The sequence below is a fragment of the Phoenix dactylifera genome, chromosome 1 (genome assembly GCF_051530095.1).
Source record: "Phoenix dactylifera cultivar Ajwa chromosome 1, Ajwa_hap1_PhDact_Kaust_v1.1, whole genome shotgun sequence".
NCBI lineage: Eukaryota > Viridiplantae > Streptophyta > Magnoliopsida > Arecales > Arecaceae > Phoenix > Phoenix dactylifera.
The window spans coordinates 45,307,946-45,331,644 of NC_143190.1; the positions used below are offsets into that span (position 1 = coordinate 45,307,946).

General features: G+C 43.3%; 2 protein-coding genes across 8 annotated transcripts; one reads left to right on the plus strand and one right to left on the minus strand.

Moving 5' to 3' along the window:
- Positions 1–607: 607 nt before the first annotated feature.
- On the minus strand, positions 608–14,667 carry LOC103708154 (farnesyl pyrophosphate synthase-like). 7 transcript variants are annotated; one of them, XR_016395948.1, is made up of 15 exons: positions 14,354–14,630; positions 13,402–13,431; positions 13,215–13,239; positions 13,018–13,130; positions 12,802–12,888; positions 11,971–12,087; positions 11,795–11,883; positions 11,510–11,561; positions 9,107–9,202; positions 8,966–9,010; positions 8,687–8,776; positions 8,532–8,603; positions 8,318–8,385; positions 2,447–2,614; positions 1,531–1,668 (listed from the first exon to the last, which is right to left on the minus strand). XR_016395948.1 is itself a non-coding variant. In XM_089924319.1 (14 exons), exons 1-14 carry the CDS (start codon positions 14,489–14,491, stop codon positions 1,641–1,643), a joined length of 1,050 nt encoding a protein of 349 aa, XP_089780445.1. In that variant the 5' UTR covers positions 14,492–14,630; the 3' UTR covers positions 1,388–1,640. The 7 variants fall into 7 exon arrangements, 4 of the variants coding, with proteins under 4 accessions (XP_089780450.1, XP_089780445.1, XP_089780444.1 ...); XM_089924319.1 differs by lacking the exon at positions 2,447–2,614 and having other exon boundaries at positions 1,388–1,668; XR_016395949.1 differs by lacking the exon at positions 8,318–8,385 and having other exon boundaries at positions 14,354–14,629.
- A 7,695-nt stretch (positions 14,668–22,362) lies between these two features.
- Positions 22,363–23,586, plus strand: LOC149768692 (uncharacterized). The gene has a single exon (XM_089925228.1). The coding sequence runs from the start codon at positions 22,363–22,365 to the stop codon at positions 23,584–23,586; it is 1,224 nt and encodes a 407-aa protein (XP_089781354.1).
- The last annotated feature ends 113 nt before the right edge of the window (positions 23,587–23,699 follow it).

A 23,699-nucleotide genomic window follows, 5' to 3' on the forward strand; every position in this document is an offset into this window, starting at 1 on the left:
ATTTGCAAAGAAAGAAACAGCCGCATCTTCTACGAACGCACCATGACATAGATCAAACCATTTCTCCCCTGCATCAAAGGCTCAGATCAAGAGGGAAAAAAAGCAGCAATAGCATCCTCCTCCTCTTTTTTTTTGATTTTCTTTATCTTTCTTGGATCTCTTTTCTTCTATTATTTTCTCTTTCACCTTTTACCAGTGCTCCTTTGTTCCCTTCTTTATGTATTTACTCTATATTCCCTTCTTTATAATGGTGCCATCTGCTTAATGAAATCGCGGAAGACTCTAACCCTCTTTTTTTTCCGCAAAAAAAGGGGAAAAAAGTAAAAAAGAAAGAAAGAAAAGAAAACTACTGCCAAGAGACCCTAGATCCACAGAATCCAAGAATATACGAACATTGCCCACCTCATGGTTGGCCAATTGCCACCCACTCATAACCGATACCCCCTACTTCATCTCTTCCCTCTAATCTAAACAAGATTCCCCTCTAAGTAAGAAGTCTCAGGTTCAAACCAGCTCCAACCGCGAAGTGTCGACCGTGCTGACTAGTTATACATCAGATACCATATCTATTAGATATGGTCTATCAAATATTTAGGGTGCCCAGACATCTAGAAGGACTCATCACCCCGGAACTGGTTTCATTCTACAATGCACTTTGAAAGCCACACTCATGGCAGGCTTCGTTACACTAGTTCTGTATCAGTTACACTGGTATCAGTTACCTTAGACAAACCCAATGAAATTGGGAGGTGATGAAGATTGTGGCTCCAACGCAAGACACTGCTGGAGTCTGACGGGAGGAAGTATCAGCTACTGCGTAGATAGATTTATGTTTGAAATGCTCCTTATATCTCGATCCTTCCGAGCATTCATAATTTCACCGAGGAAATGGGGGACTTCAAATCTCTTATGCTTCTGTAAACAGCAACAGATTGATCAGCTGGCCAGATGGTTAAAGATAAAACACAGAACAATAGAAGCCTAATACTTAACAAGTGCACTTACCGCGAGGTTTATCCCACGGTAAATAACTGATAAGATCACCTAACATGCAGATAGGGTATTTTGCTTAAAAGAAAACATGTAGGCCGGGAGTGGCTGGTTCTCAGAACTGAGCCTTTATAATATAGCTTGTTCTTCATAACTGGTTGCTTGTTCGGTCCAACTCTTGCAAGGGCAATACAATGAAGAAATTTGGCCATGCTCTATGCTCAGAGTTGGGTAGGATTTAGTTGCAATGTCAGAACCACCTTCACCTGCCACACAGAAAATGAGAACCCTAACACCTGGCCATGACCCATTATACTAAGCGAGCTCTATCCAGTAAATGAAAAGTAAAGGACAAGACCACATTTTACAAGACCAATGAATCAGTGGACATGGAGACTGGAAGAGAAGAGGGAGACAAACGTCTGGCTCTTTCATAGAATAATACAACAAAGCTGTTCAGTCATCGATGCTACAAAAATAAGTAAAAGACATCACAAGGAAGAATGCCATGTTACTATCACATGGTTGGTAACTCTCATATTCAGAGAGCTACTTCTGCCTCTTGTAGATCTTGTGCAAGAATGACTTCAACACATCCTGGAGTGGTTTGCTTGGTTGGGCTTCAATTGACGAGATCAGCTGTTCGTAACTCAGTCGCTCGTACTCAAAAAATACATTCTGGGAAAGAGGTGCAAACAGGAAAAGGTCATCTGATACTTGAAGCAAAATGTGAAAAGAAGGTTTTGTGCAAATTAATTGGTCATTAAATGAACAGACTGAAACTTACTGGAGAAAAGGACAGCACGCAAATGGAAACAAATCCTACGTATACATATATAATAACGCACATATGCATGTGTGTGTGTGTGTGTAAGAGAGAGAGAGGAGAGATCTGAACAAATTCTTATATCTCAGGAGGTTACCATGCAGACAGAGCTATCATCTGGCACATAAACAGAAATTTGTATTCAAGATCTTAGTATTCATTCTGCATTGGCAGCCTACCCACTCTGCCCAGTTATGATATCATACTCGAGTACGATCCATGCATCACACTCTGATGTGTTTGACAGTTAATGAAACCAGCTTATCCAGAATCTGCAGAACCTTCAATGCATATTTGCATAAGATATGATTGTTAACAATCGATACAACACAAATGTCTACCAACCATGTTTCTTCAGTTGGAGACACTTTAAATTTCTTCTCTGAACCTCAAACAGGTTCTATTAACATTTACCCAAAACAAAAGGTAGATTTGAGCTTAATAACAATTCATCGATCTTCAGAATTTTGCATCCACCCATCCTAGAGAAAAGAAATGTCACCGATGATTTATGCTACTATGACGACTAGAAAAATAAATATTTCATTATATACACATTCATGCATAGCTATAAAGAATATCTATATAATCAAAACTTTAAAAGCACTCAATTGGTTGCTCCACTATGACCTGAGTGTCATGAGTTCAAAACATGGAAATAGCCTCTTCACATGCAGGGATAGGGCTGCGCACATCCGACCCCTCCTCAGACCCCACTATGGCAGAAGCCTCGTGCATTATGCCACCATTTTTTTAAAGCATTTGGTGGTAGGTTTTATAATTTCCAGTAAGCCGACACTGGAGCGAAATGTGAAGTCAGAAAATCAGTTACCCGTACCAATAAATAGGAGTTTATTGGACAATTTCGACAAAAAAAAGATAATGAAGTGCTACTGCTAGCTTGCATATAGGCACTTAGAATTTATCCACATAAGACTTTTATCACATTATTCCATAACTAAGATAACTGACAGTTATCAGCAATCTCACTATGGAGTAAGACCAGAACTAGAAAGAACCTCCACTTGACGTCTTGAAAGCAATTGGTAAGCAAAATAAAGAAGGGGTTTCATCGATTATGAATCTAATATTAATGGTACAGAAATAAATAACTAGCTAATGACGTGCGGGTAGTGGAATGCAAACAATCAGGGGCATTTTATCTTGAGGCAGAGCTGAGTTAGATACATTTCGAAAGGGTAAGGCACCATGATGGGGACATCAGCTAGGCCACCATTTTATTTGCATGTTTATTTTATTATTTTATTTCTGGGTTTATTTGCATTTTAGGGTTCATTTGTGTATTTTGGGTTTATTGGGAATTATTTTGTGTAAGGGGGTTTTATTTTAATTGTTCTTATTTGGGCCCTTTTTATAGGGGACTTTTATGTTGATTAGGGTTGATGAAGAATTAAGCATTTTCTTTCCCACGTTTTCCACTTCTTTCTTTCCCCTTCTCGTTCTTCCTCTCCTCTTCTCTTCCTTTTCGCTGCCGTTTCCCTCCCTTCCTCTCCTCTTGTTCTTCCTCCCTATTCTCTGTTCACTATTTCAGAAATCAACTTATCAGCACTGCAACCGTTCCACCTCCTGGTTCGTCATCAACTTGGTATCAGAGCCGTACGCCTTGCTCTGCCAAAGCGTGAATCTCTGGTTCCAGCAGTCGGAAACAAGGCAAAACAGGGCCTACGTCGACTCCCCTCCACCAACAATCGGAGCAGGCACCACCCTCTCCAACAGATAGCTCCGTTCTTTATTAAAAAAAAAAACAGAACGACAGGGTACTGTTCGTCTTCCTCGCCCGTCCGCCGTTGCTGCCGTCGTCGCGGCTCTTCCGTTTTACACCGTCCGAGCCGGCACTCGACGCCACCACCACCTGCGGCCACCGCCACCGGTGTATGGCCGAGCATCGCCGGATCCCCGGATTCCAGTTGGCGCACGAACTTTACGCGGTACCTCGACCACGGACACCGGAGCGTGTCGACGGGCCACGAGTGACTCCCGCTGCCGGAAAGAAGAAGAGCGTCGCCGCTCTATTTTCAACCCTATCCCTCGGCACTGTCGACACACCCACCGACCGCTGCACACAGGGGAATTCCGGTAGCCACCACACTCGGAAGCCGCCTGTCACCGCCGACTACGGAGCTGCGGCAGCGGACTCCGTCGCCGCTCCGTTCGGCCGTTCCGCCACTACCGCCGAAGCGCCCGGATCATCCTCCCGAATCGCTCGAGAGGTTGAAGAAGAAATCAGGTAACGGGCAAGTCCTAAACCCGTTACCCACAACCCGGTAACCCGGGTCCAACAAGTATACAAAAAAAAAAAAAAATTTGTTTGCACGTGATCTGCACGTGCTGGGCTTCACAGTTATCGGAGCGGGTTTCATCCGAAACCTGAACCCGATAATCCGAACCCGTTGAGGTTCAAAAAAACAAAAACCGTCGGATCACGTGACCTGCACGTGTCCCTGAAAAAAAACTGCTTACCTCTAGGGTTTCGCCTCCGCCGCTGCCGCCGCCGCCTCCGCCATGCCGCCGAGCATCCACCGAGCTCCGCTCGCCGCTGTTGCCCCCGCCGCCGCATCCGCAGCGCCATCACCGCCTCCACCTTCGTCCACAGCTCCGCCGCGCCACTGTCACCGTTCCACCTTCTCCGAGCACACCATCCCTCCGCGCCGCCCGAGTCCGCCCGCCGCATCCGCCGGAGGTTCCGAGCTCGAGCCGCCTCCCGTCGCCGCCGAGACCTCCGCCGCATCCGCCGGTGCCGCCCCGCCCTGAGCTCCCCGCCGAGCCGCACCGTCTGCGCCTCCGCGACCGCCTTCATGGACGTCTCAGTCGACGCCGCCGCCTGCTGCACTCTGCCTCGTCTTCTTCAGCGCCGGCCGCCGGTCCTCTTTCCGCCGAGCCACACCACCACGCCTCCACCCTTCAAACACCACGCCTCCACCCCTCAAACACCACGCCTCCCGAGCCCCTCTTTCCCCCTCCCATCGGTCTCAACCGTCAACCCCCCCTCGTTTCTCTTCCAACCAAACACCAGACCCCAACCCGCCCTTCTTTCCTTTCGGGCCTAGCAAACACACGGCCCACCCGCCCCACCATTTCATCCACGGGCCCATCAGGCCCATTAGGCCGCGCCACCTTCTGCACAGCCACCTGCAATTATTTACCTCACAGGCCCAAACCAGCAGTCCCTCACTACAGAGGCCTGCTCCCACCTCACAAACGCAGCAGGTTCACTTCTCTCCTCCATTTTTCAAGCCCAGCAGACTCGCAAAAGCACTGTGAAAAGATCCAATTAAAAACCAATTGAAAGGGTCCATCAGCTGCAACCGGCACCGATCATCGCCCCGGTCCACGAGTACACGATTCTGATTGACTGCATCCGCTACAGCACCTGCTATTAAGCCTCCACCTTCAAAGTTTCATGCACGTAGAGAACACATAGAACATATATTAGATGAGCAGGTTATTTCTACCAGAAGAGGAAGCTACCAACGTTATCTTGTTCGGTGGAAAGGTCGACCCGAATCAGATGTGACGTGGATTTCACGAGCCGAGTTGCAGCGCCTTGACCCTAATTTTCTGGAGCAGTACGATAGCCGACCAGATCTGTACTCGACGGGGTCGAGTTTTTCCCATCCGGGAGGAGTTGATGGGGACATCAGCTAGGCCACCATTTTATTTGCATGTTTATTTTATTATTTTACTTCTGAATTTATTTGCATTTTAGGGTTCATTTGTGTATTTTGGGTTTATTGGAAATTATTTTGTGTAAGGGGGTTTTATTTTAATTGTCTTATTTGGGCCCTATTTATAGGGGACTTTTATGTTGATTAGGGTTGATGAAGAATTAAGCATTTTCTTTTCCACGTTTTCCACTTCTTTCTTTCCCCTTCTCGTTCTTCCTCTCCTCTTCTCTTCCTTTTCGCTGCCGTTTCCCTCCCTTCCTCTCCTCTTGTTCTTCCTCCCTATTCTCTGTTCACTATTTCAGAAATCAACTTATCAGCACTACAGCCGTTCCAACTCCTGGTTCGTCATCACACCAGATATAAGGAGTAATTAAAGAAATCAATTATTGAACTACAGGCTGACAAAAGGAATCTGTTAGACATGGGTAATACAGAGCTTGTCATGTAGTTTGGAATAAAAGAACTAGGGCTGAAAGCGGGTCGGATTATATCTGACCGTATCCGTTTTCGTATCCGATCGGATCGGATTCGGATACTATTTTTTTGGTCCGATCTGATACGGATATGGATTCGGATAGTCAGTTCAAAAATCTTCCGGATATGGATATGGATACACATGATTTTTTCGGATTCGGATCCGAATATCCGTATAACAAGAGTAAGTGAAAAGAAAAAGTTTAAGTTATGTTAAACCAAGAAACCAATTAAGTGATTAACCAAATCTGAATTAAAAAAAATCCAAACATCGGATGACCGTCACTTAAGATAGTAACCCAAATACGGATACTCCATTAGAAAAAAAAATTTGGAATCACCCCGCACACTTGAAAGGCTCAAACCTCTCGTTCATCTATTTCGTCCCTCTTTCCTCTTCGTCGAATTCAAGCAACTAGGGTTTCGAAGGTCCCATCTTTTTTCTAGTTTCCACCCTGCAATTGCAACCGGCTATAGCCATGAGATGCCATGGAGGCACCATAGATCTCGTCTACTTCGGTGACCAGCAACCTTGAACGATATGTCTTTTATGAAATTGTTGAATTTTATTATTGATAAATGCTTGTAAATTATATTTTTTTTAATTGAATCCTTTTTATATGATCATGTCTTTATTGATAGTTTTTATCATTGAATTTTGGTTAAATTTGATTAATATCTAAAAAAAGTATCCGATTTATATCTGTATTTAGATAGGAAAATATAGATATGTTTAATATCCGATTAGCATCTGTATTCATTTATAACAAATATGGATATGCTTAATATCCGAATCATATCTATATTCGTCTAAAACAAATATAGATATTAATTTTGATATCCGTTTAATATCTCCATATCCATATTCGTTGAAAAATATGGATACAGATATGGATATATCAATATTCGATCCGTATCCGATCCATTTTCAGCCCTAAAAAGAACTTGTTCTGAAGTGCTTAAAAGCTTCCATACCTAAAAGTAGATAACTATCTTACTTTGGTAGTTATACACATCTTCTATGCATATGAAAGAGTTTAGAGGAGTATGGATGGTAATGTTGATTTTGAAAGAGGGAAAAAATGGGTCATCATTTATTTTTGTAGGAGATGAGGGAAAGATGCACACGTGCACAAACAGAGGCTAAAACAGTTTCATATTTCATTCATAATCAAAAGTCAACTACAACATCAGGTTCATATATGTACATATTAAAAAAACTTATAATTAGTTGAAAAAATAATTCTAAAGAAAAGAACATTCCATATTCAACTTACAAATAATTATACTAAAAACAAAGGTTCAAGAAGACAAGCAACTCTATATTTGTAATGATGAACACTATCTTAACTAATCATAAAAACTATCATTTTGATCTGCACACTGAATATGAATCTTTATAAAGAACTACCTAATTTCAACATTTTCAGATTATTTTGTTCATGTACAACTGCCTGTCCATCTGTTTCTCCTTTCTACTCTGACTAACAAACTATATTCTCTATCTTCTTTCCTTGTCAAGATGGATTGAAATGGAGCTTAGGGACAACTGATTGGCCTTAAAATATTTTCTTTTTATTCCTTGGGCATAGACCGTTATATTCTTTTCCTTTTGATCAATGACCTTTAGTGTTGCGTTAGTTCATTTGGGGTGGCAAGTACCACTTACAAATTTTAATTTGTGGAAGATATGATTTAGCTTAGATGCCTACGTGTCCATATTCCAGAATGAAAACTAATATAAAGTCCCAAACTATGTAGATTCCCCTTGTTGAAAATTTATGCAATACGATAGATTACCCACACTGCTTGAACTTTGTATATGCCTTCAAAAAGGGAGGCCACGTTTTGCTTGGCAACATCAACTAAAGATGACATATCAGCTAAGATGCAGTATGTCAATGAGAACTACCAGCTTGGCAACATCTGATAACAATTGACCAATCATTCTCATCTATCAAGATTCAAGACTCAAATATGATGCAAAACTAAGGGCACCTATAAGGCTGGCGTGGCCTACTTCCAAAACATTCATTTACCTTAAAATGAGCGTACTTCAATTACGTAGAATCACATAGTGGATTGAGGCAGATATGTTCCCAACAAAAATCGTCCTCTGTTTGATTTTGCAGATGCTGAAGTATCCTATGTGTTATAGCTCACGCAACTGGCTTATAAAATTCAGTACAACTCGACAAATTTACTACCAAGAAAAAGAAAAAATGTTATCCTAGTAAAGCCAAAATTGGTAATGTACCAGCATCATACAACAATGTTGATCAATGCTTTATCTTATGGTCAAAACGTATCACAGTTAAAATAGCAAGCTAGGATAACTTACAAGAAATGTGGCAAAATATCACATACAACCATGATAAATGGGCAAAGCACAGAAACATGTATATTGCACTGTAACAAGTACATACATAAACAACATCAGGAACCAATTAAGCTCTACCACAAAAAATGCTGCCAAAGGAAGGACAAAATGATAATTGTCAAGGGTCTTAAATAGTATCTAATTATCTAAAAATATAAGAGTATTCTTGCCAAACCTGGAGATCAAGATCTTTATAAATGGATTTAACTTTTGCGACACAAGCTGGATCTGACTTTCCATAATTCTCCTAAGATAAGATATCATAAATTAAATTATGTGTTCCTTTTATACTAAACAGAGAAAAATGGGAGGAAAATATTTTGGCCTTACAGTTAATATTTTCTTTTGACTCTCATTACCAAGTTCCAGGGCTTGCACAACGAGCCAGGAGCACTTAAAATCTTCAATATCAGTACCAATCTGTCACAAATACATCTTAATTGATAAGAAGTAAGAACTTCCAGTACACCTTTAAGAGGAATGATAAATTTAGCTTTCACGATCCAAGAAGCATGAGTCTCTGTGTTTGTGAGAGAGAAGAAGAGGAGGAGGAGGAGGAGGAGGAGGGAGAGGGGGGGGTGGGGGGGTGGGCGAGGGGGATGCACCTACCTTACCAATTACTTCAGGATCACCAAAGCAATCAAGGTAATCATCCTGAAAGAAAAAGCCTGTCATTGATTACATAGAAAGAAAGCACTGCAAGCAAAAGAAAAATGGTGCACACATACTAGTTATCAGAGTGAGAATCACCTGTACTTGGAAGTATGTTCCCATTGCAACTAGAATGTTTTTTACATCAACAAAATTATCCAAATTTTCTCCAGACATCAGCAATGCACATGCCACCTGAACATCACATAGTCAATAAATGTTTAAACTCTTCAATAAAAAGGAAAGCATATAAATAAAAAATATTACAATATGATTTTAATAGCAATAATAAAGCCACAATAAGAATTCATGTCAGAGAAATCATATACAAAAACAAGCAGCATGTACAGAGTTTTTGCAAAAGTTTTTTTTTTAACCGAAATCCATAAAGTGGGCTCTTAAATATGATCATTGCATAGCTATAAAAGTAATGCATGTAGATGTATTTGCTACTAATTTTCTATGCAGGCCTATGTGGTTGAAAGTGCCTATATAGCTAATGTATGCAAAACAAGATTGGCATATGAATAATAATCATCTCCCATCATGTTGATCAAGATCAAATTATTGCCAAAATTTGCCTCTATAGTTGCATTGCCAGTGAACAACAGATATGGAAACGAGAGCAAGCAAGAGAAAGTTGAGAAAATAACTGATCTAACCCAAAGACATGCAAACCTAAACCGCAAACCAGCCCACTCCAAAAGTTTCAACCCAAATAGGCAAATACAATTTGAGTGGGGTTGGATAAAGTGGGACTGGGTTGGGTTGTTTGAAGCAAGGTTTAATCCATCTTTAGTTGGAGCGTAACTATAGAAATATGACTTAGGTTTGGTTTTGCTCAAGTTGGAAGCCCTACAGAGAATAGGAATTAGGCTTAGGTTGCATTGGGCTAGATGCTCAACGATAGAAATTTGGGGTTGGTTAGGTCACCCAAGTTCTCAACTTAAACTGGATCAAATTTGAAGTTGATTGACATTTCCCAACCTAAGCCCAATTAGGTTTATATATTGGCCAAACACTACCTAAATTATGGGTTGTGGGTTACCCAGGCCCAAGTTGCACTGGCAGTAGTCGGAGTCAATACCAACAAAAAGGATGGGCTCAAAAGGCAGCCTAGTCATGGATCCAAAAAAAAAAACAGGAGAATGCAATCTCACCAGTATTTTGAATTTTAATATGCATCACTTTATAGATGGCAAGTGGCAGATGGCCATCCGAGGGCCACCTAATGCCTAGGCACTAGGCAAGCACCTAGAATAATAAACCTAGAATAATAAAAACTAGTTACAATCCAACAGAAGAAATATAAAATATCAAATAAGAAATCAATGGTACATACTAACTTTGCAACATCAACACTAAAACATGATGCAAATTGGGACACATCCTTATAATAAGCATATATAAAATCCTATTAACTAAAATTTTGATAGTACCGCATATGTCGGTTGTTGAAATATATTACAATATACCACTATATATTAATAACCAAAGTACGCCGTCTCAATACCATACCCATACTGGTGCCATACTATCATTGTGTTGGTATAGTACAGTACGGGGCCGGCTCGGCATACCAAGTGTCGATATGCCCCTCATATAGTGTACTCAATACCAAACCGATATAGAACGGTACATCCCATACAATCCAGTTCGGTACGGTACAACGAACTTTATTAATAACATACTACACATATACAGACGAGGCCATGGCTGTGTCAAGTTAAGGTTGACTCAAACCCTACCGAATAGCGATTTTAGGTCTATATTCCTAACATGGCCTAATCCGATGGGCCTAAAAGCATGATACAACTCAAAATATTTTTTTGAGCAGGCCCAATCCATGCATCCCTGAATGGAAAGCTCAAACTGGCTGGAACTTTAGACCAGATAGCAACAAATAATTGCAAGAACTGTTATGAATTATGACTATCAATTAAATAATCGGACTTTATCAACCAGCAACAATTGGAATTCAATTTACGCCCTGGTTTGGATGAAAGATCTATTGGTTACAATCTCCCTCTCTCCCTCCCTTCCGCCCTCCCTCCCTCCCCATCACAGCCAGAAAAAAAAATGAAGCAATGAAATTTCACTATTAGGTACAATTCCTTCGACACATGATAAAAAGAATATACAGACATGGCAATAAATTTACATTATAAAAACAAATGCAAAAATTTCATGTGGTGGATTTGACTTCAATCTCAAGCATGTAGATTACGTAGTATGCATATACCATGAATCAATTTACTTTCAACACTCATGCAAAGTTAAAATATCTGAAGAGTTCATTAACATAGGCATCTTATGATCCAACTGACTTCAAAACCGTACTGCACATGCATTAATAACTATGAACGACCAAGAAGTTCGACAAAAAAGAAAAATCCAAAAATGTCATGGCGAGAACAATTTATCCTCAAGATGTTTATGAGGTATCAAAGAAAAATGTGCAAGCAGACGCATCATATCATGTGATTGTTCATCTGAACTTACCGGAAGGTAGAATGAATAGTAGGCAGTTTTGTACTGAACAATGCGGCGATAACTGCATCCCAGTTCAATTATTTATATATTAGCAACATAAGAGAAAGAGAACTTAGAGCAGAACGATAAAATGTTTATCTAATTTAGGAACATTAAAATCACCCAGTAGTACAGGAAACAACTTGACGATAAATATCACTTCCATGAGAATTCTATGGATACACTAGATCATATATAAGCATGACAGCACATGATGGTATGTCCTACAAAACAATTAGTAAATCCCTCACATACACTGGCATTGTGTATTTTGACAGATCCTGTTCTCCTTCATGAGTAGTAATCAGATCCAGCATCTGTCCTGAAGCTGTCTGAAATTCAACCTACAAGGATACATTACAAGAATTAGACAGAAAATCCACAATTTGCAAACTGATGCAAATCCTAAGAACCAATGTATAGATGGTTACCTCATTAAACAAATCAAGGAGATCAACATAGTAAGGCTTTTCCCTGAAATGCCTTTTAAGAATCCGAGAAATGTGATTGCGAAGTATAATCCCATCATTTGCAGCAATAAGACCCACCTATTATAAGAAATTAAGATGAATTAATAGCTAGATTTAGAGCTATGTGCAGAGTAAAACAAAAGAGTATAGCTGAAAAAAGCCTGTCCATGTTCTTAGAAATCAAGCATGTTATTGGCAAGTGGATATGCCCTTAGCAATTGAAAAGTTATAACCAACATGGTATAATCCAGGTATACATTTAGCAAAGAGGGCCATGATCATAACTAATTACAAATAAGTCACAATGACTGCCAATAACCTCATGCCTTCTATAAAAGAATAAGGGAAGAAAAAAAAGATGAGGGTAAATCAAAGATCAGGATTTTTGTGACAACAGGAGTCAAATACAAGCAAAATTCAGATAGGCCGCAAAAGTAGCTCACCTTTATAAACTAGTAAATTGGCCCTGATTTAAAAAAAAAAATCACATCTCAAAAATTTAGTCCACAAGTCACCCCAAGTTTCTCAGCAAAATCTCGTATCTCCACAAAATTTTAATAAACTTTTAACCGATTTTACAACAGAAGGCTGAAGAGCCAATAATTTAATAAAAGTAGCATCATGAGTAGACAACCATATTAAAAGTTGGCATATCTGACACATTTTTAATCTGAGTTGATGATAAACTGACAGCCAAAACGTAATTTATCTAAAATTAAGGATGTATATGGAATATGAAAGTCTTGAAAGCAACGAATAAATGAAATCTAAAAGGAAAACTAAATAACAAACCTTCTCCACTCTGAACCAACAGAGCTGACCTCGCCTTGTGTGGGAGTTGTCCATAATATCATCAAGGACTAGAAAGTATGCCTGAAGCTGCAGACATTTTAATGGTAAAGGGCTCAGCCTCCCATCCATAAGAAAACATTAAATCAATTTTTAACATGAATGGTCAAATAAACAAAGTGGCAAGGCTACAATGGAAAACAAAACTAAACTGCTTACCCATTCAATGCACCAACCAAGGACACATGCTAGGAACACTTCATTGTCACTCAGTTCAGTTCCTTTTAGCAGCTTATAGCTATCAATCACAGAGATCCCGCGATTCAGCTTACCTAGCAGCAATGACATCAATTAAGCCAAGAACTGTTTAAAATATGTTTTAACATCATCTCCTCATAGGCAGCGTACTCTCTCACCTCCAGGTACATTGTAGTCCAGCATCTGTTACAGCATGCACATGACAAAAAAAAAGGTCATTGACAGATATTAAACAGGAGGTATTGTATTTCTGACATGTCCAGGCAGAAAAAAATATATTCCGGCTATAAATAGCCAAATCACTATGATGTTGTAAAAGAAAAGATTGGTTGGTAATTGCGAAACCTGTAACATGTGGAGTATTTCCCTTTTTTTCTTTTGTCGTGCGGTATACATATGACATGTAACATAGGAAATGTAAACATTAGCTTCCAGAATCGCAAAACCTTTTGAAACCTGACTAATGATGTGAAGTGAAAACGGAACAAGGAAAACATTGGCAACAACACAAGCTCTGAATTAATGAAGTTATCATGTCCCCGTATATGTTGGAAAATATCTTAGGGACCAAAAAACAACCACGAGTAAAAATATTGAAAAAGTTATTGATTTTCTTCCGTTGTGACCTTATTTCACTATATGCACAAGTCAAAAGAAGGGCCTGTTGTAAGATATTATTTTCCAAACCCAGCTTTTACTTGTTCTGATCACACGCAACTAGGTATCAAACATCTACTTTTTATCCTGATCAGCTTCCAGCCCAGCATCAACAAATGATTTCACAGGATGGAGGGAGAAAGAAAAAAAAAAGATGACTTGTGATTTTGCATTTCATTCGCAAGGAATTAGCAAAAATATATGTGCTGCCAATTCCAACAACAATCATCAAAGATTTATCGAAACCTCATCTTTCAATAAAACTTAAAATCGCATAAAATATAAGCATGAATAGAATTCCGAAACACTAATGAGCCAAAAAAAAAAAAATACTAAAACTACCAGATCAGGAATCAGAAATCTTTGGTGCATATATGCGCATTAGATCTATAACACTGATATAGCAGGGGAGAATCATCAACGATAGAAGAAACCTAATGACTTAGAACACTTCAATTTTATCAAAAGAAGGACAGCGCGAAGTTAAATTCCATAGAACCAATCAACCCGGGCGAGCGTGATTTCAAATCCCAGCAACCGTTCCGTCGATTCCACTCGAAAGATCTCCCAGAAAGCGCTCGATAGCACGGAGATAAGAGAATGCGGGGCGGAGATAACGAAGACGGTTACACCCTCGTACCTTATCGATCCATTGCCGGGCGTCGTCGGTGAAATCGAAGGCGGGATCCTCGAGCAGCTCCGCTTTGAGGGTAAGGTAGATCTGCCGGAAGATCGCCTTCACATCACCTCCGGCCCTCCCGTTCGCACCGTCCGCCATGAGAGCAGCAGCCCAAGAAATGAAGAAAAAATAGGAGAAACAAAAGCAACGAAGAAGGCGGAGGAGGAGGAGGAGGAGGAGGAGGAGGGGAGTTTGGAATCTCTCCAAGAGGCGAAGGGAACGGAGAACGGAGCGATGGAGCGGCGATGTATGTATATATATACTGTCAGGTGAGGGATACAGAGGGTTCAAAAATGGAGAGAGAGAGATCAAAACTGCCCTCGCCTACTCTATGGGGCTGAGATCAGCTGTACAGCTTAAGACAGCAAAAGGGGTATCCTGCTGGCCAATAGAAGACAGACACGACAACCGGATATGGCTGTTTGGTGGGTGCAAGTGGTGGCAAAACTGTGAATAGGGAAGGCTCGGAGGGTGATTGGTTACGTATAAGGCTGCACGAGTATCGGAGACGCCATTATTTTGGGAAGGACACGTAGCACGTGAACTCGACACGTGAAAGGATCGCGGTCCGGAATTTTTTTCCTGTTAATTATTGACGCCCTCTTTTGTCGTTTCCGCTTTGCCGTTATTTAATCGACCTGCAAGGGGCACATGATGGCCGGATTCGCTGTGCTGAGGCGAAGACGAACTGAGTCTTGCTTGTTCGCTGCAGCAATGACAGGTGGTGGATTCCAGCGGGCCCCACCGGATGGACCATTGAGGGTTTCCTGTTCCGTGTTTTGATGCGGATGGAAAGGTACCGTAGGGATGCACTTGTGACCGTAGATGGCCATCGGAGACCGACCTCATGTGGAGTTAACGGTGGCACGTGCCAGGAAGCACGTGAAACCATGTGCTGGCACGTGCCACCATGTGAGATGTGATGGGCGATGGCACGGTCTGAAGGAAGCTGGGCACCGAGCAGATGCAGCGAATCGCACCACGTGCCAAAATGGCGGGGCCCACCGGTGGCCGGAGGGTAGGTAGGTGGAAATCAGAGCAATTTACGGAAGGCCGTCGGAGCGGCGACCACTCCTTTTTTTTTCGGTGTCTGGAATAAGATATTTTTGAGGCAGGAAACAAAATCCAGCCTAAACTTGGGCCCGATCTGAAGCTTGAATTGATGCTAATTAAGCTAGGCTCAATTAATAGGAGCTTGTTTGGTCCAGAAAAATTGAATTTTAGAATAGGGATGGAGTCTCATTAGTTCAAAAAAAAAAAATATTCTTATTCTATTTTTTTAAAAAAATATATCATAATTTTTTAAAATTTTATCTCTGTGTTTCATACTATTCAAATATTAATCATAAATTAGAAGCATCAAAAATTAAATATATCTATTCTGATTTTTGATCCAATACATTCTAATTTTGATTTCAACTATAAAACAAATGTACCCCCCGAAGTATAAATGGCTTGGTACCTAAATTGGGACGTTGCTGGAAATTGGACCCGGGGGGCGGCTGTCGGCTGAGGAGGAGGAGCTCCGGTGCTCGAATGGGGGGTGGCGGGCGGCGTCCTCCAGGAGTCCTGCAAGAAGCCGATGGCCGGAGTTTCCGGTGCCGGCCCTCCGATGCTTAAGTCAGAGGGGGCTAATATGTGAGAGAAGATGGGAGATGTTTTTCTGGGTTTCAGAGTCCAACCCCCCTCCAAGGTGGAGGGATTCCCCTTTTATAGAGAGGTATTGTATTACCTGTGAAGTGACAGGGCAGATTGTCCCTTTTGTCATAATTGAACACAATCATGTGCATTAATAGTATCGTGGGAGATCAGACCAGAGTCAGTAAGCCATCGTGGCTGATCAGACGTGGTGGAGTGGTTCAACTGTCTGCCTTGGAGGGCTTGAGATCCGTAGATAACAAGCGCATTGATGGCTGAGCGAACTGAAGATCAGCAGGGGCCATACACTTTAATGGTTGAGTGAGCCGGAGATCAACAGAGATCATATGCTTTAATGGTTGAGTGAGCCGGAGATCAACAGAGATCATATGCTTTAATGGTTGAGTGAGCTGGAGATCAGAACAGGCCATGCGCATTAATTGCTGACGGCGAAGCAGGGTATGGTCTCTGGCTGAACTACGGAGGGGTGAATAGTGAGGTTAGGTTTCTGAGGTCAAGTGCTATGACGGGGCATCCCGGAGTCCGGCATCTGGTCAGGCGCCGAGCTGAGCTAGTTGCCTTCAAGTTGGGCACCTTCGGTCCGGGCACCTTCTGGTCGGATGCCTTCTGATCGGGCGTCTTCTGGTCGGACGTCTGTAAGTTGTCCTGAGATTACTTAGTTTTTTTTCCTAACATGACCTATCTGAAATTTTCAGAGCCAGGAATGGGTTGAGTGTATGAGTGGTATTTTGCGTGCGAAAATGATAGGTACTAATTAATGTTCACCAAAAAAAAAGGGGACTAATTAATGTGTGAGTTAGTTTTGCCATTATATGGACGGATTAACATTAATTGCCGTCAGACGGACAGATAGATCTAAATTGGTATTTAAAATAACTATTTATTTATCCGCGACAATCAATGCAATATTAATTGGTCAGCCATCAATGAGAGGCCTGGTCGAGTAAACAAGATTATCAGAGTTCATTCCATTTCTGAACAAATGAATATCATAGAAAATATTCATCAAGCTTTGGAGGAACAAGCTAACCTAATAAGCATGGAGTAGTTGGAAGCAAATTAAGTTAAATAGTAAAGCATCTTTAGATAAATAATGAACATAGAAAGAAACATAATTGTTCACCAACTAGCAATCTCATCATCAGGGATCTATCAGGCTAAGATTAGTGCATTCAGCCAGTATTATAATATAGAAATTCATAAAAATCTACAATCCTGTTCTGTCCACAAATCATTGATAACCTACAGAGTCCATTAATAATAAAAGGCTGAAAATAGAAAGAAGGAAAGGAAGAAAGAAAAATCATCAGATGAGACATAAAAAAAATTAAAAGAATGAACATTGAGCAGGCTGTATGCATGAAATTTTTGAGGAATTACATGGATAGCGACCTCCTCAAATAGTAAAATTCTATCTTTTGATTGCAAACTAGATGAGTAGAGAGTAAGGCAGCAAAGGGAGCATCTACTTAACTATAAAGTGAAAACAACACATGAATGAAAGTGGACTAAATAAAGCATACTTATCTATGTACTTACAATGTATACCTAGTGATATCAGTGGGAAAAATAAATTTCCAAAAGAAATTTGCAAGCATCAAGAGAATTAGGATGATTCCAGCGCTTTATCACTAGTAACTTGCGATCGAGAACAATATCTCAACACGTTAAGAAAAATTTGCTTTTTCTGAATTCTAATAAGATACGAAAGAGTATTTGTGATATCCAACTTAACTAATAAAAAATTGGATCTAGTCCACATGATCGGCGTAGATATAAGAGTTAGAGTAAGACATGAAAAAAAAAGATAGAACCTTGTTCGACTTAAAATAGAAAATTAAAAAAAAAAGATAAAGCCTTCTTTGACTTTGAGTTGGAGACGGATTCCTTCTCTATCTCAATTTCCTATGGAAACTAGAAAACCTAGCCTTTATGGGCTATTTAAAGACCCCACACTTCTTTCGTCTCACCACTGAGATTTTGCCGATCACTATAACTAAACCACTACTTGTTCCTTCCCCTTCTTCTCTAGACTTAGATTTTAGTTGAGTGCTCGCTCAAGTCTTAGGTTTTAAGAAATATTATCGAAATTATTTGAACCTATAGTTATAAGTAATGATTGGTCTTTTCTAGATTTTTTATTCATATAATTTTATTTTTACATCAAATAAATTGTTAGTTGATTTATTTGTGATTATGAATTTTATGAGATCGTATTTTGAATAAAAAATAGATATATAATTTAGAGTTATATTTTTTGGATAATTATTATATTATTAACTGATCTTATATTGTATATACATATTTTGATTGGATTACGATATATATGATTTTGTAAAAAGAATTTTAACATATATCAAATTTGAACTCTCAGCCTGATTATATATTGGACCTGCCAATTGGAGATATGTATTGGCATTCTAAATTTTATTAAGCTCATTAATTCTACTTATGGCCTCGCCATAAGATATAAATGTAGTATTCTAACCCACTTTGCAAGGTATAAGTGTGATATTCTGATCCACTCTGTAGGGTATAAGTTGATCATATTTTCAGCTTAGCCACTGGATATAAGTGTGCCGACGCTTAAAGGTTGTTGAGTTGAATACAATTTATTTTGAGTATGTCGACGCTTAAAGGTTGTTGAGTTGAATGCAATTTATTTTGAATCGGATTTATGATTACATATATGAATATTTGAAAGATATGGATTTTAATGAAATTGTATTTTGAAATAGAATTGAAACAGAATTGGTTATATAATTATATCTTTACACTATTTTACTCATGGTTGGCGGAACCACCCGGTTCCATCCGTTTCGAACCATATCGGTGGCTCACCGTATGGTTTGGATTGCAAAAATGGCACACTGTCGGAACCGGAGAAGGAGAAGAGAAAGTGAGATCGAGAGCGAGCGATGAGAGAGGGAGAAGGAGAGACGGCGAATGTCGGCGGAGGGCCAGCGGAGGCCGCAGCAGCCGAGGCCGCGGCCGGTTCTCCTATTTCGAACAAAAAAAGCAGTCCGACCGCAGCTAAAAAATTTTAAAATTTTTAAGTGAAGTCAGTAGTCCACCGGCGTTCGCCGCCTCTCCTTCTCTCTTCCTCCCCCGCTCGCTCTCTCTTTCTCTTCTCCTTTTCCGGTTTCAACTATGTACCCTCTCTCGATACAGGCCCAGCACGACCCGTACCGAGTCATCCCGCTAGAGAACTGGTACGACGCCCAGTACCGATTCCTTCAACCTTGATTTTACTACCGTATCTTATATTATTACATGAATTATCTAATTAGAATATTCATTACTTATTGATTTGTCGAGCTCATTATCTTTTTTTTTTTCAAATTTTGAGAACTAAGATAGCACGAAATTATGATCAAGAGAGTGACTAGAGGCCAAATCTTTAATTTAGATCAAAATTTGACAAGAGTTTTATATAAAATCTTTTGAATAATGTTGGTTCTGTGAGACATTAAAATATGATTCTAATTACTTAAATTAAAATTTGAGCAATGATTATTTAAATTTATTTTGCTGTTTGCTTTTGATATCATGTTAAGATACCTCATATGTTTGTGGGGAGGATTCCTATACAGCAGTTGCCGCGACTCCTAGCTCACGATCTCGGGTCGGAGGAACGACAGCATTATAGACCGATGTTCAGCTATTTGAATTTGAAAGGCCCGTAATCTTTGGCTTGGGAGAGGTCGAGGGAGCCCACGCTTGCTTCCATAAAACTAGAAACAATTGGAGAGAGAGGAAATATGGGAGTGTTTACTTTGGAATGACAGGAAAATAGCTAATTGAAGTCCAATTCCATCTTGGATCAAGTTTCACAAATTAGTCCCTTTAAAAAACAAAAAGTTTTAGCAAATTATAGTTCCCATGGTACATGATTACCCTCAACTGAAACAGAAAGTTGCGATAAAAAAAAATGAAGTCGAGCAAGTCCAAGGAGTTCTACGCTAAGCCGACGGTGTTTCACAAAATACATCACGTAAATACATCACGTAAACATGGCATGTGATAAAAGGCAACAGCTCTTTAGAGTGAGAAGCTCTGAGGAGAGAGAAAGGCCTACCAATCTAATGGCTCTTTTCGCCGGCGGCCGGCGAGCTCCGTTGCGGCCTGCTGTTCGGCGGAGATTGAGGTGTGCTTGGTGTTTTGTTTGCCCTTGTTTGCTGTGGTTGTTTCAGGTACTCTTATGGCCGGGAAGAAGGGGAAGCAGCCGATGGTTGCGTCGACTGGCACGGTAGGGGAGCAAGCGTCGGGGTCGGCGACGATGGAAGGCAAGGTTCCGACGGAGTTGCCCGCGGCGCCGAGGACGTGGGCGGAGGTTGCAGCTCAAGAAAAAGGTACGGATTCGGGGTGGAAAGGGGCGCGACCCGTTGGTCGGGTGCGGCCTGGACCGTGGGTGTCTCACCGGCTGACGGAGACGGAGGTGGCTCGTCTGAGCCACCACTTCTCCTCGAAGAACCACTTCTCCTCGGTCTTCGAGCTCCCGGAGGAGCCCATCGAGGCGGCTCGCCGGGAGTGGGAAGGACTTGCGTTGGTTGGCCGGAGCCTCGGCCGGCGGGTGCCGGTCGAGTGGGTGGCCAAGGATGTGGCCGCCCGACTGAAAAAACAGGAGAGGTGGTGGCGGTTTCCCTAGCCGAAGACCACTTTGCGCTGCGGTTCCGATCGCCGGAGGTTCGGGACCGCGCCCTGTCGGAGGGGCCCTGGGTGGTGGCGGGGCAACTCTTAGCTATGGAGCCGTGGACGCCGGATTTTCTACCTAGGGAAAATTCGGTAAACACGGTGGTGGTCTGGCTCCGGCTTCCCGGGCTCCCTTCAGAGTATTGGTCGACCTCGACCATTCTGGACATCGCTGCAAAGGCCGGGCGGCCGTTGGCAGTGGACGGGGTCACAGAGGGGCGCCGAGCCATGGGTTTTGCGCGCGTCAAGGTGGCGATTGATGCCTCTGATCCCCTCCTCCCCGGAATCCGGATACTCGGGAGGACGAAGGCCCTCTGGCAGCCGTTCGTCTTCGAGGGCATCTCGGATCTCTGCGTGCGGTGCGGGAGAATCGGTCACCTCGAGCTTGGGTGCCGGTTTGGGGTTCCGGCGCCGCCGGGAGGGAGCCAATCGGAGGAGGTGGTTCCCGGGCCGATCTACGGCCCGTGGTTGGTGACATCTCGTGCCAGGCCGCCGCGGGAGAAAGCTCCGCCGCAGGAGAAAGCGCCGCCGCAATCGGGGCAGGCGACGGGGGCTTCCAGTGGGGTGCCCCCTTCTCGGCCGTCCTCGCCGGTCGCTTCGCCCAGGCCTCCGGGGGTTACCCCTTCTCGGCCGTCCTCGCCGGTTGCTTCGCCCAGGCCTCTGGTGTCCCCGCTGGACCTAGAGGGTTGGCAGAAACCAACCAAAGTGGCCCGCCGCCACTCCCCGCCGGTGGTGGTAGGGGCCCTGGTTTCTGGTGGGCAGGAAGGGGGCTCTCGTGTTGCCTCGTTCGGCAACACGACCGCGCGGCGAGTTGACTCGGTATCGGAGGATCGGGCCGGGCCGGGCACCGGTTTGGCGGGTCAGCACAAGAACCGGTCCAAGAAGCGGCCCAGAAATGCTGGGCCGCTACTGGATGTGGACCGCCTCTCTGGCCGGAGACGGGCGGGCCCCAAGGGCGATCGCGGGGCGCGCGTGAAGCTTACGGTGAACCGCGCGACTGGTTCCCAGGCCAGTCGCGCGGTGGTCAGCGCGTGGCCCAATTTGGCTGGGCCACGCGCGGAGGCCTCTGAGAAGGCCACAGTGGGCGGGGGCCTTCCGCTGTTCACGGCCCACTTGGGCTCTACGGGGCCTGCCATTGGGTCTGCTAGTGGGCCTGAGCTGCTGGCCGAGCAGGTGGGGCCCAGTGGGTCTGGTTTCCAGTTTAGGGCCCAGGCCCTGGGGGTGGTTTCGCCATCTGAGATCCCTACTACTCTAGGCCCTCTAGAGGTGGATGTGGGACAGGGGGAGGGTGCCGTGAGCAGGCCCGATTTGGGCGACGCGACTATGGCTAGTGGACTCCCTGCCTGTGTAGACTGCCCTATGGGTGATCCTCTGGTGGGGCGGGATGCGCCTGCACTCATGGAGCCTGGGGTAGATGACCCGAGTGGTGTTGAGGGGGCAGTGAGCAGATCCGCTGATCACTCAACGGTCGTTCAACGGGTGAAGGCGGCAGTGTTGCGAGTCGTGTCCGGAGCTAGTATGGATGAGGGTCAGCGAGACGATCCTTATCACGAGGAGGTGATGGACCCTGCGGCCCAGAGGGTGGATGCACCTGTGGCCGACCTCTCGAATTTTTTCCCATGAGGATTCTCGCGTGGAATTGCAGAGGGGCGGCTAAGCCGGCCTTCATGTCATCCTTTAGGAGGTTGGTTCAGATCCATAGTCCAGAGATTTGCTTTCTCTATGAAACACGACTATCCGGTAGAGGGCTAGGTCGTGTATTACGGCGGTTTGAGGTTGACTGGGAGACATATGTAGTTGAATCCCAGGGGTTGTCTGGAGGTATTGTGGCTCTGTGGAAGCGGGGTGTGGCTACAGTTGATGTATTCCATAACTGCTCCCAACAGGTCCTGATGATTATCTCGGAACCTAATGTTGCACCATGGGTCTTGTGCGGTGTGTATGCTAGCACTGCCTATTGGACCAGGAGGATTTTGTGGGATGAGCTCACCCACTTAATCGCTCAGGGTTTTCCGACAGCGATAGTGGGTGATTTTAATTGCATTTTGGAGGGGAGTGAGAAACGCGGAGGTAGGGCTTTCACCAACAGTATGGATAGGAGAGAGTTCCGGGATTTCCTCTCGCGTAACGGCCTAGTAAATCTAGGTTTCTCTGGCCCACAATTCACTTGGTGTAATAACCAGGCTGGTCGAGCCAGGGTGTGGGAGCGACTTGATAGGGCTATTGCTTCCACTGACTGGCTCACCAGATTTCCTTCCTACAGGATTAGTCACCTACCCCGGATCGCTTCGGACCACTGTCCTTTGTTGATTTCGACGGTATCAGGTTCTAGTCACCAAAGCCCCTTCCGCTTTGAGAAGGTTTGGCTGTCTCTCCCTCAATCCTGGGACATTGTCCGAGGAGCTTGGAGTCTGCCAGTTCGCGGTGATGCCATGCAGAGGGTTTCACGTAAATTGGAACTGAGTAAGCGACGGCTTCGGCGTTGGAACCGTGAGGTAGTGGGCGATATCTTTAGGAAGTTGGAGGATGTGGAGGCCGCGATTGCCGACTATCAAAGAAGAGAAGATCAGGTGGGCGTGCTCCCCGAGGCCGATATGGTGAGCCTCCGGGGACTCCTCGCCACACACCACTCGATCCTGCGTCAACATGAGATCTTCTGGAGACAACAATCCAGAATTCAGTGGGTTAGAGAGGGTGATCGGAACACTAGTTTCTTTCACCTCTCTACGGTTATCAGAAGGCAGAGGAATATGATCCGATCCTTGCGGGATGAGCAGGGCCACCGGGTGGAGGGTGATTCGGCCATCAGCCATATCCTGCTTGATTTCTTTCGCTCTCGTTAGACGGAGGAGAGTGGGTCTGATGCTACTGGCCAGCTCCCGAGGGCTGATTCCCAAATCGATATGACTGAGAATGCTATGTTGGTTCGACCAGTGATGGAGGGGGAGGTGCGTGA